General features: G+C 46.6%; 1 protein-coding gene across 4 annotated transcripts in view; it reads left to right on the forward strand.

The window, feature by feature from the left end:
• Window positions 1-18,600, forward strand: part of DIP2A (DIP2 acetate--CoA ligase A) — a 964,533-nt gene that overhangs the window by 611,661 nt on the left and 334,272 nt on the right. For all 4 annotated transcript variants that reach the window (XM_086956246.1, XM_086956248.1, XM_086956245.1 and 1 more), the window contains 2 exons: window positions 4,215-4,354; window positions 6,508-6,644. In XM_086956246.1, the coding sequence (XP_086812372.1) occupies window positions 4,215-4,354; window positions 6,508-6,644 (277 nt within the window). The remainder of the gene's footprint in view (window positions 1-4,214; window positions 4,355-6,507; window positions 6,645-18,600) is intronic.

Consider the following 18,600-nt stretch of genomic DNA (forward strand, 5'->3'; position numbering starts at 1 on the left):
CGTAAAATTACGAATAATTACACCAAGGGTTGACAAAAAATAAAAGACAGTTAAGACCAGCTCCTTGGTATTAGCCAATGCAAGAAAAAGGGCTAACTCACAAACAACTGGAGATGCACTTCCCCAGACAGAGTCAAAACTTATTTACACCTCCGGAAAACGAGTTGCAGCCCAATCTGTTAAACATTGGAGAATTGCTTATAGCCAAGCCCCTTTAGCACAATATGTCGGGGCCTACTGAGATGAAATGGAGAAGCTCTTTTAACACCTCCTAGAGGAGTACAACAAATGGGTTATGAAATAGTCAATGAGGAGAAGTTAATTGCTAATAACTCCCTCAAGTGTGTGCTAGATTCTGCAGACACTGCAGCGAGAGACATTAATACCAGCCTTCTCCTCCTTAGATTTGCTTGGCTTCATCTCTCAGGTCTTAAACCTGAGGTACAACAAACAATACTGAACCTTCCCTTTGACCGGAAACAACTGTTCGGCCCTTGAAAAAATTGAAAAAAAGACAGCGGTCGCAATATCTATGGGGACCCTGCAAACGCCCGCATTTCTTGGGTCCTTTCGACGATCAACTTTCAAACAGGCTGCCAGATCTGCATCTACAGACATCACAGGGTCCTCCTACAAAAACCGAGGACAGTCATCCACCTCTATAACCTTCTGCTGTGGCTCATACAGACAACAATTACAGAGGCTGCGGTTTCGGAAATGCTACCTGTACCGCAAATACAAACAATGAGATACTCATTCTCCCCTTGGCCCCCCTCTCCCCCCAGACCTTCTAACACATGTCGAGGTATGTCTTCAAAATGTTTACACAGCATGGAAAAACATTACAACAGATCAAAGGGTGTTGGATGTTATCCAACATGGCTACTGTCTGGAACTCATTGCCACACCTCTAATTATAACGCCTTAGAAGGACAAAATGTCAAACAAGAGATTTCAGACCTCTTACTCAAAGGAGCCATAGAGCCTGTCCAACTTCAACATCAGGGAACAGGAGTATATTAAAAAAAACTTCCTCATTCCCAAAAAGGACGGCTCACTTTGACCCATTCTTGACCTCAGTCCCCTAAATCACTACATCCTATAAGAACATTTCCACATGGTCACCCTTCAGGAAGTTATACCATTGCTACAGAAGAAAAACTTCATGTCTGCATTAGACCTAAAAGAAACCTGCTTCCATATACCAATCTATCCCTCGCACCTCAAATACCTGCAATATGCCTTCCACGGAAGGCCCTATCAATTCAAAGTGCTTCCCTTTGCAGTCACCACCTCTCCATGGGTAGTCACAAAATACTTAGCAATACTGGCAGCACATCTGTACAGAGAAAAAATTAATGTATTTCTTTATGTGGACGATTGGCTTATAAAAGCAAACCGCTCTTACCTTTGGAGCCAGCATACCCAGGAATCATCCTATCACACCAACTAGGGTTTAACATCAACCTGCAAAAATCCCACCTACAACCATCCCAAATACAAACTTATTTAGGGGCCATACTCGATGCACAGTTGGGGGTTAGCTTACCCACATACAGCCAGAATACAAAACACTAGTCCATGAGTTTCGAACTCGCCTTCTAGTTACAGCCAGAACACCAATGCGCCTTTTAGGCATAATGGCATCTTGCATCGCAATAGTCCCTCATTCACGTTAACAAATGAGATCACTGCAAGAGTGTCTCTCACGTTAATTACCACTCACAAGGTCAGCTTCATGCTGTAGTGATGGTGGACAGTCTCGCACATCACTCTCTGTGGTGATTGAACTCACAGAACCTAGCAAAAGGGCAGCTGTTTTTAGACCCAGTTCCCCAAGCCATTCTTACCGTTGATGATTCACTGAAAGGATGTGGAGCTCACCTTCAACATGTAACAAGTCATGGTGTATGGGACTCCAAATACCAGGGTCTTCATATAAATTACCTGGACCATCAAGCTCTCCACCTGTCATTGAAAGCGTTCATACCTCACTAAAAAAAACAAGGTTGTCTTAATCCAAATAGACAATGAGAACTATGTACTATCTACAGAAAGAAGGGGGGCTCACTCCCTACAATTATTGCGCCTAGCTCAGACTATAAGGCGCTTATCAATACATCCCAATATTAATCTCCTAGCAGAACACGCTCCAGGGACAAGCAATCAAGTTTCAAACCTTCTCAGCAGGACGCAGCAACAAGTCCACGCATGGAAAGTCCACCCCAGAGTCCTCCTACCATACTTTCACAAGTGGGGGGTTTCCACAAATAGGCCGGTTTGCAACCTTAATAAATGCAAAATGCCCAAACGTCTCATCCAGTTTCCCACTGCCGCAATCCAAGGGTAATGCTCTATTGAAGAACTTGTCCGGTATATATACCTATGCTTTTCCACCTCTCCTACTACTTCCATCTAGGGTCAGAAAGCTAAGGCAGATATCCCTCACCCTAATTCTCATAGCTCGAACTTGGGCTCATCAGCCAACGTTCACCACTCTACTGGAACTCTTGCACGTTATCCACGGGAAACTTCCCCCTCAACCTGGACCTTCTCCCAGAGAACCATGGCAAAATCAGACCTCTCAATCCCAAGGAAATGAACCTGCCATTTTACTCCTTAGGTCATAGTATTTGGATACCTAAACCTATTACAACAATGTATGGATATTCTTAAAGAAGCACTTAGGCCTACAACTCGTTAATGCCACGCTGCCAAATGGAAATGATTTGTGCTATACTGCCTGCGTCAAAAAGTAAACTCTTTATACAAGTAAAAGTACAGACAATCATTTGTTACCTGTTGCATTTTCAAACCTAAGGTTTAGCATACACTTCAATACACCTGCAACTGGCTGCCATTGCAGCCTATCAAAAAAAGGCAACATATTTCTTTATTTAAGATACCAGTCATTAAAGCGTTCATTGAGGGACTTAAAAGGGTAATTACCCCTACACTTCCACCTGCGCCAGCTTGGAATCTCAACATTGTACTAGAAAGGCTCAATGGGTCTCCATTTGAGCCACTGCATTCCTGCCAACTTCAATATTTATCTTGGAAGGTAGCATTTTTAATAGCTATCACTTCACTCAGACGTATCAGTGAGCTTCAGGCCCTAACCTCAGAAGAGCCATTCTTTCAAGTCCACAGTGACAAGGTAGCTAGTACTTAGAACAAACCTCAAGTTTCTTCCCAAAGTAGTCTCTCCTTTCCATATTAATCAATCAGTCGAACTACTTGTCTTCTTTCCACAACCTGATTCTGTTGCAGAAAGAGCTCTCCATGCGCTTGATGTTAAAAGAGCTTTAATGTATTATATTGCCAGAACAAAAACTTTTCAGAAAACTAAGCAATTATTTGTTGCCTTCTCATCTCCTCATACTGGAAACCAAATTTCCATTAATTGAATTTCCAGAGGTATAGTCATATGTATTTAAACTTGTTACACTAATGCTATAAGACTTTTACCAGTCCCCCCTAGGGCTCTCTCAGCTCTTAGAATAGGAGCCTTTATGGCATTCTTAGGGAACTTTTGCATTGCTGACATTTGATAAGCAGGAACATGATCCACCCCACACACCTTCACAAAACATTACTTGGTGGATGTCTTTGCATGCCAACAATCCAACGTTGGACAAGCAGTACTTCGTACTCTCTGTCAAACAACTGCAACCGCCGCAGGCAAGCCACCACTTTGGGAGAGGGACTGGTTTACAGTCCATGCAAAGCATGTGTATCTACTGCCACACGTGCCTCGAATGGAGTATGTTACTTACCCTGTAAGCATCTGTTCCTGAGATGTAGTGCTCTAGATGTTCATGCGCCCACCCTCCTCCCGGGATCCCTAGTAGGTCACAGTTTACTGCTTTATTTTACCTTACATCACATTCCTAGCATTGACATCACATTACTAACATTCTAAATCCATTCTCACCTGCCTGTGGCATAACATTCTAACAACGGAGTTGATAACCATGCGTATTATCACTAAAAGGGAAGAGAAGCACAGCCTCGTGACTTGAAAAACGTTTTCAAACAAACACAACTTGTAATTATTTGAGCCCATCACTATATGGGGTACTTATTCAAAGCATGTGAATCTACAGCACTGCATGCCAAGAACAGATGCTTACAGGGTAAGTAACCTAATCCTTCTGCTTTGTAGTGCATACATTGCCCACATCCCTTGATCTTTCTCTTGTCTGTATTTTTAGACCACCAGACTTGGCTGGGCCACCTCCAGGGAAAGCAGTTTTATCTATGAATGCGCTTAGTCACAGTGTCATCCGGGTTGACACAGAGGAGAAGCTTTCTGTTCTCACAGTTCAGGATGTTGGGCAGATCATGCCAGGAGGTACGTAGGATCCGTATGACATGTTTTTTCCTGTTCAAGTTGCAAAACTCCCAGTTGAACACAGGATAAAGAAAGCTTTCAGTGTTTAAATATATGCAAGCAACAGGGCTAGTTATGTTATAGTTACATTCTGGGTATGTAACTTAGCGTTGCACTTTCCACCAATTGATTAGAAACACGCTTCACACCACAATGTTGTCAGTCATTTGATAAGCAAATCAAACGCAAGATATTAGTCTGTGGCATGGTACCTCCTGTATCTGGATGCCGTAGTGGCATCACAAGAGGTGTCTGTGTGTACCCCCGGGCCAACCTTAAAGTTGATAGATACAGGATACATGCCGAGTGATAACACTCGTCACCTGCCTATTGATCTATGATGAATATACAGGACACACACATTCAAAAGCAAAGATGGAGCGCATGCATCCATTGATACACAAAGCTATTGATGGCAACATATTGAACAGCAATACAAGGCAACAATTCAGAGGTGGAGACACAAGGCACATGCCCATTGTTGGGGATACATGGTAAATGATCAGTGAGATGGAATCGGTTCGTGCTGTCATTGAGGAGAAATCGTGTCAGTAAGGAGTAGATGGGACACAAGTACAATGAGGTGGGAATGAGGTAAGTGGTCAGAGAGGGAAGCAGATCAAGTGATCAGTGAGGGGGAAATGAGGTAGTTGGTCAGTGGAAGAACCCGTGCCAGCAGTCAATGAAAGGTAAACCGGGCAATCAGTTGAGAGGGGGGAAACTAGCCAAGCAGTCATTGAGGGGGAGAGGGAGCAATCGGTAAGTGAGAGGGAAATGGCAAGCTGTCAATGAGGAGGAAATGAGGCAAGGAGTCAGGGAGGGATGGATAAGTAGTACTGAGGGGGAACCTGGTCAAGCAGTCAGTGAGGTGGAAACTGGGCAGAATGTCAGTGAGGGAAAAGCTGGGCAAGCGGTCAGTGAATGGTAAACTGGGCAAACCATCACCATGGAAGAAAAAAGGCATGCAGCCAGCACTGAGTGAATAGGACAAGCAATCAATGAGGAGGAAACCTAACATGTGGTCAGTGAGGAGGAAGTAGAAACCAGGCAAGGGGGCAGTGATGGAGAAGTGGGACAAATATTCAGTGATGGGGAAATGGCAACTTTTAACATGTGGAGAGGAAATTGGTCTTACGGCCTGTGAGTGTGAAACTGGGACGATGGTCAGGGTTGCACAAACAGGGCACCAGGCCAGTGATCGAGATACATGGCACACAATCAGTGATGGAGATAAAAGGTGATTGGCCCACTAATGCAAGATGGAGGACAAACACCTAGAAAAGCACACGACATTGAGAGGCCACAGCCTGTTTTAGAAAACAAAGTGACACAGGCTACCCTGACATTCACTTACACTGAGTGTAACAGGTAGTGAACATAAATACGATCCACACTGTGATTTAGATATGTAGGACATCCTGTGACCCACAACCAGTCATAAATGAGTTAAGCATCCAAGACTATAGGTATCAATGGCATCTTGATGGTCACTGCTAACAGGGATAGGTATGGGACATGCCTTGAACACCAGATGATTAAGATAATGGGTGCACAGATAATACACACATCCATGCGTTGGATGAAACATGGTTTATGTTTACCACTTTTCTGCAGTAAGTGATTTACAGCTCATACTTTGTCAGTGGCTGAAAGAAACAAATGGCTTCCTTGGAACACACCCACAACCCACATTGCTAATGGATATGCGCCACCCCTAGCAATGTTACACGCTTAATCGTGCAGAGGTGCCCGTGACATCCATAACATTCACACCTAGCGTTAAAGGGAGAGGTTCATACGTCCTTGGGGCATACAAACTCTACAGAACAGATCCCTGAATAGCTGCTACTATGATGAATAGAGCAAAAGGTGAATTGACAAGCAAAGGAAACGTATGAGGTTTCTCAGGAGACTGGTTTTTATTCATTTAAAATGGAGCTGAGGACTGAAGAAAAAAAGATCTCTGAGCACTAGACTGTTTACATGGGTTTGAGGCCTCAATGGGTGCTGTGGTCTCCTACCTGCTGGTTTTCGCTATGTTAGTTCGAGCTGAAATCGAATTGTGCCACAGGAGACAGTGAATTTGTTTTTACTCTACAACTTGTCCCTTGCAGCCAGCGTGTGTGTTGTGAAGGTGGATGGGCCTCCATATCTGTGTAGAAATGATGAGGTTGGTGAGATCTGCGTCCGCTCCAGTGCCACTGGGACATCTTATTATGGACTGCTGGGAATCACGAAGAATGTGTTTGAGGTTAGTCAAATAACTTTCCCACCATCATTTGTTTCGTTGACATAAGAGGTTGCTTTATCTGTCTGGGGCGGGGCCAGTACATTTCTTTAAAGGTGAATTCTGGTAATCTGCTTTAACAACATATATGTTTACCATTGTTTTATTTACGAACATAGATGCTTTCCTAACATTGGACATTTATGAAGACAGAGGTTATCTTGTAGGAATTCACAAGAATTTAAGTATAGAAGTCGTTACTAGACTAACCAGCTGAGGTGTCTTTATTAGAAAATGAAAAAAAGTATTGATCTATGCAGCATATTGGTTAGTTTGAGTACTTTCTAAATGTGATACAACTGATACAGTGCCACATGAAAGGTTACTTTATAAATTATAAAAATGGAGATTCAAACTGATTAATTGTTGTAAGATGTGCTTCTGAGGCCAGTGATCAGTGACTGTTTCTGATTCCATCTTTCCTGCTAGAAGCCTAGAAAATACAGAATAGGGCCCTGCTGTTACAAATGGACACCATCTAAATGCACCCAAGCTAAAATTGCACACATTGGTTAATGAGCATATGAACATATTTAGTCTATAATTATATGCACCAAGTCATCATTGGGTCTGTTTAACTCCAAGCTGATCATGACTGCACGTAGAAACACTGTGACTTTCAAAATAGGGCATTTTTATTTTAATCTTTTTTGTTAATAAATGCAGAAAGCATTAATGCCAAATGAGGATGTGTAGTAGTATTCATTTTCCTAAACGTTGTAACAAATACGATAGAGGCATAAATGAAAACTACTATTTCTAGTTGGGTAGAATTAAGGTTTGGAAGAAGGCAACTGGCAAAATGCTGGATCACTAAGTGTTTTCAACTGTCTGGGTATTTTAGTGCCTTTGTTACATCTTGATCACTTCGCCTCATGGTCTTGATTTAACATTGACAACACTGTTTGCTTGGATTTATCATATGAAATAGATATTCTGATTAAGCATGTCTGCTCCTCCTGCCCCTTTGTTCTTTTCTTCTGCTGAGTCTGTCTTTCCAGCACCAAGTGACTTGTCTCTCTAAATGAATTATAACCTAGGTAAATGTTTCACCATTGCGTCAGTCCTTTTGTTAGCCAACTAGATCCTCATTTTCAACACAGCCTGTCTCTTCTGCAGGATATTGACTCCGACCTGGGAAAAAGACTATTTAATTTGACTCTGGCATTCATGTCTTTTAGATCTGATGGAGACTACTATCCGCAGATTCCTTAACGTAGAATTATCTCCAGGCGTAAGACTGGATCCGGAATATTTTCTTTGCCACAGCATCTCTGCTCTCCGGGGGGCGGTACCACGCGACTCTGACCTTAACGTCGTCCGATGGCGTGACGTCACCAAGGACACCTAAAGCCCCACCCTGGCGCGCTAACGTCAGTTTTCCTCTTTTCCTCGTGCAACGCTTCAAGACGTGTACCTCTTGTGCACGTCCGATGTCGGCGATGGACCCTCACCCGATTTGTATGTGGTGTTTGGGCGAGCACCATGACTCGACGGACTGCGATGCCTGTCAGCATCTCAAACCGAAGTCACGGTGGGAGCACGCTGTCGGCCCGTGTCTCCAGGTCGGTGTTGTCCCAACGTCCGTCCCCTGCCTCGGAAGCCAGGAGCCGCCTATGCCGCCAATTCCGCCTGCCACATCGCCCTTCGCCACGACCCCAAGGTCTTGCCCTTCTCGCCGACCCTGCCCCATTTCCCTAGGGAGCACGTGGTGGTGGAGGTCGACCCGGCGCCGCCTGTGTCCACTCCGGCGCCGATTGACGTCGAGTCGGTGTCTGTGGTGGTCTCCACGGTGCTGTGCCGGCTTCGGGTCCTTGATTTGTCTCCGGAGGTTCCTTCCTCTCCGGAGTTTTATCATCTCCTGGTCTCTTCTTCTCTGGAGACAGGGTGCTGCATTGTTGCTTTTTCAACTGCGTCTTTTAGGGGCGGCTCTTCGCCGTCCTCGCAGCCTCAGTCCTCGGACCCTCTTTTCCGCAGTTCGCGGTTGGTTCCTCCACCGGCTTCTCCGCCCTCCACAGGGGTTCTTCAGGTCCCCCATTCGTCAGTGGATCCCCCACTTTTCAGGGGCTGGCCTCTTCCCCCTCTAGCTGGACTTTGGCACGGACGGCTCAGTTTGCCACCGTCACCAACGGAGGAATTACTTTCTCCCCAACGATGCCTTACGGAGGCCAGTGTTGCCTTCGTTTGAGCTATTTCCATGGCCGCTGGCATTTTGCGAATGGGTGACCCCGTCACCCCATTCCCTACAGATAATCTCTTGGAAGTTCTCCACCAGGGCTCTGGTGGACGGGAACTGTTCCTTCCTTTCGAAGCATCGCTCCACAACTCAATTTTGGGGGTGTCCTGCCACGGGTGATCCGGGGCCTCAGCCGCTCCTGCATTGCCACCGTCGGGCTCCGCACGACCCAGTCTGCCTTTCCTTCCACCCTTCTACTCAGGGCTCTCTTTTGCGGTCTGCTTTTCCGTCCTTGCCTGTGGTGTTGTTTCCTCTCTCTCTGGAGGCCCGTTGGTTGGATTCATGGGGGCGTAACATCTTCGCCTCATCCAGTGCTGGCTGCTTTGCGGGTGCTCAACACTTTTTGTGTGTTGGCCAGGGCTACTTCCAGCCTGTCGGATACCGTGGAGTCCCTTCTCTCTCATGTCCCCCATGAGGGTGCCCGTGCTAATCTACGGCATCATGTGTCGGATGGTCAAGAGATGGCTGCGTTTATTCTTCATGCGGCTTTGGATGTTGCTGATGCTCTCAGCCGTGCTATGGCCACTTCTGTAGCCCTCCGTTGCCACGTTTGGCTTCAGGATGCTATTTTTCCTGAGAACATTAGGGAGCGTCTGGTTGACCTGCCCTTTGATGGGGTCCTTTTGATTAACACTCATGCGGACTCCGCCATTTAGCGTCTCCTTGTTGGGCACCCTCTTTCTCCCCTCCGTAGGCTGGCTTGCTGATCCTCTGGGGCTTGATGGGAGGTGTTATCCCACCTGCTTCCTGGAATCTGGTTTTTTGAGTGGCCCGTTAGTATGTTCTGTGTGATTAGACGTGCCTTTGGGGTCCCTTGTTGGCCCATCTCTTTTGTTGGCTGCTGGTTCAGCCCTTTTGGCATTGCGTATTTTTTTGCTGATCGCTAAGCTGTCTGTGGTTCCTATCTCTGGTGTTCTGTTCTTGTTCTCTGATGCAGGATTTCTTCCCTATGAGTGGTTCCAATGTTTTCTTAAGGACGTGTCTTACCCTATGTGGGGTACTTGTAGCTATTGTATAGCTCTGTCCTACGCTGGAAGGGTGTGGACTCCCCCCTTGCGGGTTCCTCGCCTTTCCTGTCATTGCTGTATATCGCTGGTGCGGTTTCTTGCTCTTGTCTGGACGTAGCTTGCACTGCTCCAGGCTCGGTCCTTTTCAGCATCTGCTGCATCGCTGGACCGGCTTGGCATGCCGTCTGCGGTGTTGGGCTGTGGGTTTCCGTCCCTTTTTATCGGCATTTCGGCCTGGTCCTCTGTCTGGTGTTCCAGGCGGGATTGGATTCCTAATTGTTTATCGTGTTTTGGTGGACGGCCTTGTCTGTCCTCCATACTTCTCTTGCTTTCTTCTGGCTGGTTCCACTTCTTCGTGGGTCCGTTTTGTCTCGAACGGTATCCCTTTAGGGGTTGTTCTGGATTTCCCTGACCTTGCCTTCGTCTTGCGCTCGGTTTGGTCTGGGCGTGCGGCTTCTTGGTGCTTGCCGGCTGCGTGCGCCTGCTCGTTCTGGTCCTCAGCCGGGGGCCTTGGTTTGTGTTCTTTTGCTCTTGCCTCTTGATCTGCTGGAGCCTTACGAGGCTACGTCTTTCTTCTCACGCCTGTCTTCTTGGCTGTGGAGCCGTTCCTGCCTTGTCCGCTGGCTCGAGGCTGAGGCCGGTTCAGCTGTCCCCTTCACTGTGTGTGTGTGTTCTCCGGTGGAGGGCTTTACCTCCATTTCTACCTCTTCTTCTTGGAGTTTGGGGTGCTTCGTTTCTTCCTCTGTATTCCTCTGCCATTGTCTGTCCCTCCGGGGCTTTCTGGCGGTTGTACCTGGTACCTTGGATGGGCTTGTGGTATCCTGGCCTCCCTTCGCCTCGTCCTTTTTTCCTTCTGCTTGGTGGGGCTGGGCCGCCCTTCTTGTCCCCATTACACATCCCCTGCTGGGGCCCTGTGTTTCTTCCTACTGGGAGGCTCTCTCGCAGGCCCTCCTCCCTTCTGGGTATGGCTAGGGTATCTATTCTACGTTAAGGAATCTGCGGCTAGTAGTCTCTATCAGATGTATGAGTTACTTACCTTCGGTAACGATGTAGCTGGTAGACGATTCTAGCCGCAGATTCCTTGACGGCCCTTCCTCCCCGTTCTGCGAGGACCTTCAGCTTGGTCTTCTGCACTCGCCTGCCTCCGGGTGGTTTTGTCTTCTGCGAGTGCCCTCTTTCGCTTCATCCCTAGTGGGATGCTCATTCTGTTTGTTTGGTCCACTCCTTCCTTTCTGGTGATTGGTTGGTCGGTTCATAGGCACTTCTGCGTCCCTGCACCCTGATCTTCCAGTGTGGGGCCTACTCATGCTCTTCTCCCTTTTTCATTGCTTGAAATTTCTGACTCCTCTGCAGTCCTCTGAGTTGGGGTCTTGGCTGTGCCTCGACCCTTAACTCTGGACAGGGAATGCGCTTCTCCTTGCTCGTGTTGTCTTGGGGTAAATTGTTGTTACTCTTCTGTTCTGGCCTTGTTGTCCCTCACGGTCGATAGACTGGGGTTGCAGGCCTCTTTACGTCTGCTGTGACGTTTTTCACATGCTTTTCTGCCCCCAGGGAGGATGTTGTGTTTCCTTGCAGGGTTGCTTTGCAGTTGCTGTGCTCTGCTCTTCCCTTCTGTGACTTTCGGTGCCATAGTGCCTAGCACTCTCCTGGATGGTGCTGTTCCTCACCATTCATTTCTTCCTTTTCTATTTGTCTGAATTTTTTCGCACACTGTTCCCATATTGTCATAGTTTTTTTTATTTATGATGGCTCCGCGTTGTGGCGCGGAAAAGTTCTCCGAAGAAAAAAGCAGAGTTACGTGGTATGCAGAGATGCTGTGGCAAAGAAAATTTTCCGGATCCGGTCTTACGCCTGGGGATAATTCCACGTTAAGGAATCTGCAGCTAGAATCTTCTCTACCAGATACATCGTTACCAAAGGTAAGTAACTCGGACGTTGAAGCATGTGCTTAGGTTTCTTTGTAATCCACCATTAGTTATTGTTCATATCCTGCTATTGATCAGTTAACTAATGCTGAGAAATCGTCACATTTCTCTTTTTTGTCATTGTATGCACAGCTGTGACCATTTATGTGGTTTGTTTCCTTCTCTACGTCTGTCATTTAAGTGAAGAGAGCCTTTGGTTCTCCTTCCAGTGTTGAAAAGGTAGTCTTTGTGATATTTTACTTCCTAAGTAGTTTTTAAAGTGAATACACCCCCAGTTCCCTCACTTTTATAACTTAAAGTTGTTACATAGCCATGCTTGGGTGAGATGTCTGCCTAACTAGGTAGGGAAGTGATGACTGAACGTTTTCAGCTTCTTATTGGTTGTTTGCCCCTAGGTCTCACTGTGACAGACTTCCTTATTTTGTTGGTCACCAGAGAGGGCTATTGTTTTATAATGGCTCTTGTAATGAGGTATGTTGAAGTCTCTTTCTCTTGTTTGGCAGTTCTTGCCAAGTTAAGTGTAGGGTCTTAATTAAAAGATCTTGCAGTTGTGTTTGCTGTGGAATTGTCATCAGTGTGGTATTCAAAGTTGCTTACCTGGCTGAAAGAGCCTCTGATTTCTTCTCAGATTTTTGTGCCTGTCCAGCACCTACTTCTGTCAGAGTCCGGACCTCTGACTGAATTGTACCCCCTAAGCTCAGTTAGACCGGGCTATATAACTATCTCTGAAAAATACTTTCTTTTTGAGTTACTGAAATGTGTTTCTGACTCCCCAGAGGACCCCTGTCCTCCTCAATTTTTTAAACTGACTGCCTAATTGTAAATCCTATCCTAAGCAGGATCTGGAAAGCCTCTTTGAAATCTGGCATTTTTCCTGATTTATGCTGCCGCTGCCAAAGAGGTCTAATGCAGACCCTAGTTCAAGTTCAAGTTTAAAATTTGTATAGCGCACTACTCACCCAGAGGGTCTCAAGGCGCTTGAGGGAGGGGGGAACATTACTTATCGAATATCCAAGTTTTTAGTTGTTTTCTGAAGGAGAGGTGGTTCTGTGTAAGGCGGAGGTGGGTGGGGAGAGATTTCCAGGTCATGGCCGCCAGGTAGGAGAAGGATCTTCCCCCCCCCCCCCCCATGGTGGATCTTTGGATGCGTGAAATTGCGGCGAGGGCTTGATTGGACGATCGTAGTTGGCGGGTGGGGGTGTAAAAGGACAGGCGCGTGTTGAAGTATAGGGGTCCTAGGTCGTAGAGGGCTTTGTGTGCGTGGGTGAGGAGACAGAACGTTATTCTCTTGTTGACGGGGAGCCAGTGGAGGTCTTTCAGGTGACCAGAAATGTGAGCTTGGCGGGGGATGTCTAGGATGAGTCTGGCTGAGGCGTTTTGGATGTGTTGGAGTTTTTTCTGTAGTTTGGCTGTGGTTCCGGCGTGAAGGGTGTTTCCGTAGTCCAGTCGGCTTGTGACCAATGCATGGGTGACCGTTTTTCTTGTTTCGGTGGGGATCCAACGGAAGATTTTTTTGAGCATACGTAGGATGTTGAAGCATGATGATGAGACCGCGTTGACTTGTCTGGTCATCGAGAGGGAGGAGTCCAGGATGAAGCCCAGGTTGCGTGCGTGGTCCGTTGGTATGGGTGCGGTTCCCAGGGCCGGTGGCCACCATGAGTCGTCCCAGGCGGAGGGGGATGTCCTAAGATGATGACTTCTGTTTTGTCCGAGTTCAGTTTTAAACGGCTGTTCTTCATCCACTCGGCTACTTCTTTCATCCCTTCGTGTAGGTTGGTTTTGGCGGTGTTTGGGTCTTTGGTGAGGGAGAGGATCAGCTGGGTGTCGTCTGCGTAGGAGATAATGTTGAGGTTGTGTTGGCGCGCGATGGATGCGAGGGGACTCATGTATACGTTGAAGAGGGTAGGACTGAGTGAAGATCCTTGTGGTACGCCGCAGATGACTTCGGTGGCCTCTGATCTAAAAGGGGGGAGGCGGACTCTCTGGGTTCTTCCGGCGAGGAACGAGATGATCCAGTCCAATGCTTTTCCTTGTATTCCGACGTTGTTGAGGCGTTGTATAAGGGTGCTATGACAGACTGTGTCGAAGGCTAAGGAGAGGTCAAGTAGGATGAGGGCAGCTGTTTCTCCGTTGTCCAGTAGAGTTCGAATGTCGTCTGTTGCTGCGATGAGGGCGGTCTTGGTGCTGTGTTTGGCTCGGAAGCCCGACTGTGAAGGGTCGAGGGATTTGTTGGATTCGAGGAAGGTGGCGAGTTGACTATTGACGGCTTTCTCAATGACTTTGGCAGGGAATGGGAGGAGCGAAATGGGGCGGTAGTTCTTCAGTTCAGTGGGGTCTGCTGTGGGTTTCTTCAAGAGGGCGCTGAGTCCGGCATGTTTCCAGCTTTCCGGAAAGGTAGCGGAGTTGAGGGAGCAGTTGATGACGTCTCGGAGATGGGGTGCGATAATAGAGTCTGCTTTGTTGAAAATTTGGTGGGGACATGGGTCGGTTGGCGATCCTGAGTGGATGGTGTTCATCAGGCGGATGGTGTCTACAGAGGTGATTGGGTTCCAGGCACAAAGGATGTTGGGGGGGTGGGGGGGTTTAGTTCGGAGGTGGGTGGGGTGGACTGGTCTCCAAAGCTGTTATGTATGTCAGCGATTTTGTTGTGGAAGAACGAGGCTAGAGAGTCGCAGAGGTCTTGGGAGGGAGTGATGTCGTTGGTGTTGGGGTTGGTAAACTCTTTGACGATGTTGAATAGTTCCTTGCTGTTGTGGGCGTTGTTGTCGAGTCGATCCTTGAATGCTGATTTCTTGGTGGATCGGATCAGTTGGTGGTGTTTGCTGGTGGCATTCTTGAAGGTGGCCAGGTTGTCAGTGGTTGGGTTTTTTCGCCAGGCTTTCTCGAGGGTGCGACAGAACTTCTTGGATTTCTTAAGGTCATCATTGAACCAGGTGGCTTTTTTGCTGCCTTGCTTGATTTGAAGGTTTTTCAAGGGTGCTAATTCGTCAGCGCTGAGGGTGATCCATTGTGTGAGGTTGGTGGCTGCTTGGTTTGGGTCCGATGATTTTGCAGGAGGGTTTTGGTGAAGCGATGTGAAGAGCTGGTCGGTGGTAATTTTGTTCCACTTTCTACGGGGAATTGGTTGTGGGTGGTTGTGGGTCGTAGTTTTTTTGTAGTCGAAGTGAACGCAACTGTGGTCCGTCCAATGGAGAGCTGTGGTGTGATTAAAGGAGACGTGCTTGCTGGAGGTGAAGATTGGGTCGAGCGTGTGCCCGGCATAGTGGGTGGGGGTGTCAACAAGTTGTTTGAGTCCGAGATTGGCGAGGTTGTCCAGAAGGGTGGTGGTGTTGCTGTAGTTGTTCTTTTCCAGGTGGAAATGGAGGTCTCCCAGTAGAATGTAGTCCTCGGAGGGGAGGGCGTGTGGGCTGATGAAGTCAGTGATGTCTTCGCTGAATTGTGTGCGGGGTCCGGGTGGTCTGTAGATGAGGGTGCCTCTGAGTGTGGTCTTAGGTTCGGTGTGAATCTGGAAGTGAAGGTGTTCGGCGGTTGTGAGGTTGTCATCAGAACTGGTCGTGATGCGGACGGTGTTCTTATGGACGATGGCGATGCCTCCTCCTGTTTGGTTGATGCGGTCTTTTCAGATGATCTTGTAGCCGTCCGGGATGGCTATGGCGATGTCGGGCGTTGATGAACCGTTCATCCAGGTTTCTGTAAGAAAGGCGGCGTCCGGCGATGTGGTGTCGAGTAGGTTCCAAAGTTCAATGGTGTGTCTGTGGACTGAGCGGGTGTTGAGCAGGATGCACTTCAGGTGGTTAGTGTCGGAGCTCTGTTTGGAGTCTGTGGATTTGGCGTGGGTCCTGATGCAGTCGAACTTGCAGGAGTGGCAGGTGAAGGGCCCATGAGTTTGTCCTGGGGCGGATTGGTAGCAGGCTGGGAGTCGGCCGGGGTTAAGTGCTGAGAGGGTTGTGGCGTCGTACGATATGCGGGAGGAGTAGATATTGCGGGGGTCTGGCGCTGGGCGCGGTCCAGACGCGGACGGACGTAGACGGGCTTACCTTTGGCGCACCTTCGGCGCGCATAGGGCGCGTCCACTGCGCGTAAATGCGTCTGTCATATGTGGATAGTGGAGGGGGCGGGGCGAGGGAGGAGCAGCTGGGAGGCGGGAGCGGGGTGGAGAGCCGGGCTGGGAGGCACAACAACAAACAACAAAATGGCAGCAAGCCAAAAGCCAAACAGGACGAGATTGGGGCACAACCTGAATAATGGCCGGCACCTGCAAAGATCTTAGAAAAGGTGGCTTATCGCAAACTACCTTCCTTTGCTGAAGCTAATGATTTGCTTTGCAACACTCAATCTGGCTTCCACACAGGCTATAGCTCAGAGAACGCTCTACTGGAAGTGTCCGAGACTGTCATAGAGGCTCTGGGTGGCGGTCCCTCCGCGATGGAAGCGATTCTAGACCCATCGGCACCATTCAACCCAGTAGCACATGCTGCCTTGTTTTGGGCACTGTGCTGTCATGGATAAGATTTTTTTTTTAGAAGATCGATCTCCATGGGTCTTCCTTTGCCCATTCTCATCTTCACCTAAACGTTTGGTTTGTGGGGTGCCACAGGGCTCTGCCCTCAGTCTGCTGCTTTGCAACCAGCCCTTTTGGCCACCCTTATGGAGACCAGGCGAGGGAAGGTCACTTCATATGCAGAACACAACTTGTGTTTTAATTTAGAGAACATTCAGAAGCGGCCTTTCGCAATTTCAGAGTGTTTAAAAGGCATTGATTAATGGATGAATGTAGGAAGCGCTGGCTCTGTGTATACTATACCAAAGTAAGGTATGGTGTGCACAGAGTCCAGTGGATCCCCAAAGGTATAGCAGAGGCTAAAGTAGATAATACCTTACTCTCTTTTGTGGTAGCGTGGTTGAGCAGTCAGGCTTATCAAGAGGGCAGTGTTAAGCATTTGTTGTACCCACTCAGGAGAGAAATGATGTGTCACACTTGAAGATTGAATCCAGACCAATGGTTATTTTGTTGTTTTGTTTCTAGAACCAAGATTTACTTAGTAGCAGGTAAATTAAACCCTTCATACAATGTTATTTTTCAAAAACAGTGAACACTGCAGTTTAGGAAACAATTTGAAAAATGTTAAAAAGGCTTGTAATTACTTTTAGATTGCTTTTGGATTACTTTGTGATTACTTTTCTAGTTTAGCACGAAACACACTCCTAACACAGTTTAAGCAACACAGGGCATTGAAAAACAGGTTAACTCTTGTGAAGGCACTAAGTTACTTTATGTTGCAGTACAAGACACTCTGGCACTAACAGCTGCACTAGGGCAGCGGGGGCAGACTGGAGGGTGCCAGTGTTAGCCAATAGGGTTAGAGGGCACCTCGGTTGGGGGCTGCTCATGGGCAGGTCACTTGGGAGCCAACCTCCTAGGGTTAAGGTAAGGGCAAAGGGGGTGTCTGGAGCCCGATGCTTCTCAATGGAGGATTATAGTGGGGTGATCTATGCACACCTATTTATTAGTTTTTCAAAAACTAAACACTTTCTATTGATCGGTGTGCTTTGTCTGAAAGGATGTACCTACACACTCTAAATTGAAATTCATGGGGGCTAGCTAGCTCAATTGCCTACTAGACTCAGACATGCACAACTCTTGTGTGATTTACCTCACATTAATTAAAAAATTAAACATTTGTTTTAAACTATTCACCATGAATTTATATTCAATTTTATTTTCACCAAACAATTTATTCGGATTCTTTGTCAGCAACAAAAGCTTTTCTTATATATACATCAAAACAACCTAATTATGATTCACTAACTTGATTTTGTATTCAAAACATATGTCATTTCCTGCTGATATTTTCTTTGAATGATGGAGATGGTAATTGCCCAATGTATTTCGGGACTTTTTATAGCCCCTTCTTCAGGGGACACTCTGTAATTCAAAAACAACAAACAAACATAAACTACTGTTTTTCAGCACATAGTACATTCTATACATAACACTTTTCTTATTCACAAGGTAATATACAGCAAATATGTGACTTTATTCTAATACTGTAAAAGTCGATTAGCAAAATGGCTGAATGCATATAAGCTCTGGTCAATAAAAATTCATAGAAACCACCACCTCTGTGCAAAAAAATAATGCTTAATTAATCCATGAAATACACTTACTCAATACGATTCCAAATGCCTCTCGTCAATGATATATTCTTAAAGATTTCCTAAAACTAATTAGTAAACAACATATCTGTTTTTAGACAACTGGCTTATGTCTGATTTAAGACAACTGGCTTATACCAAAGATAAAAATAGGAAGGATTCTCTAAAACACAACTTAAATTGCTGGATAATTGTCGATGTCGTCAATCCTACATGTAAAAAAACAGTAAATGAGCTGCCAGAATCTTTAAAGTCAGTGGTTCTATCAAAACATTAACACTCTACATCCTTTTCACATACCTTGGAATTGTGCTCATCGATGTACACCAAATCAATCTCTGTGACCCGACCTCTCTACAGTGATACTTTGTTTCGTAACCTATTTAAAATGAAAAGAATTCCCTTCAGCTTAGTCATTCTCGTCTCAGTGAATGACTCATACCGACGAAATGCAACGATCTCAGGTTAACACATAACTCCGTTACGATTCACTGTTCAAATACGGCTCACGAACAATGATGCCAAGGGTAAATAACGGTATCTGAAAACAAGAAATAACAAACCCGTCGCCATTAGTCAATCAAATCTAAAACATA

Source organism: Lissotriton vulgaris, chromosome 2_1 (genome assembly GCF_964263255.1).
Source record: "Lissotriton vulgaris chromosome 2_1, aLisVul1.2, whole genome shotgun sequence".
In the NCBI taxonomy this organism is placed as follows: domain Eukaryota; kingdom Metazoa; phylum Chordata; class Amphibia; order Caudata; family Salamandridae; genus Lissotriton; species Lissotriton vulgaris.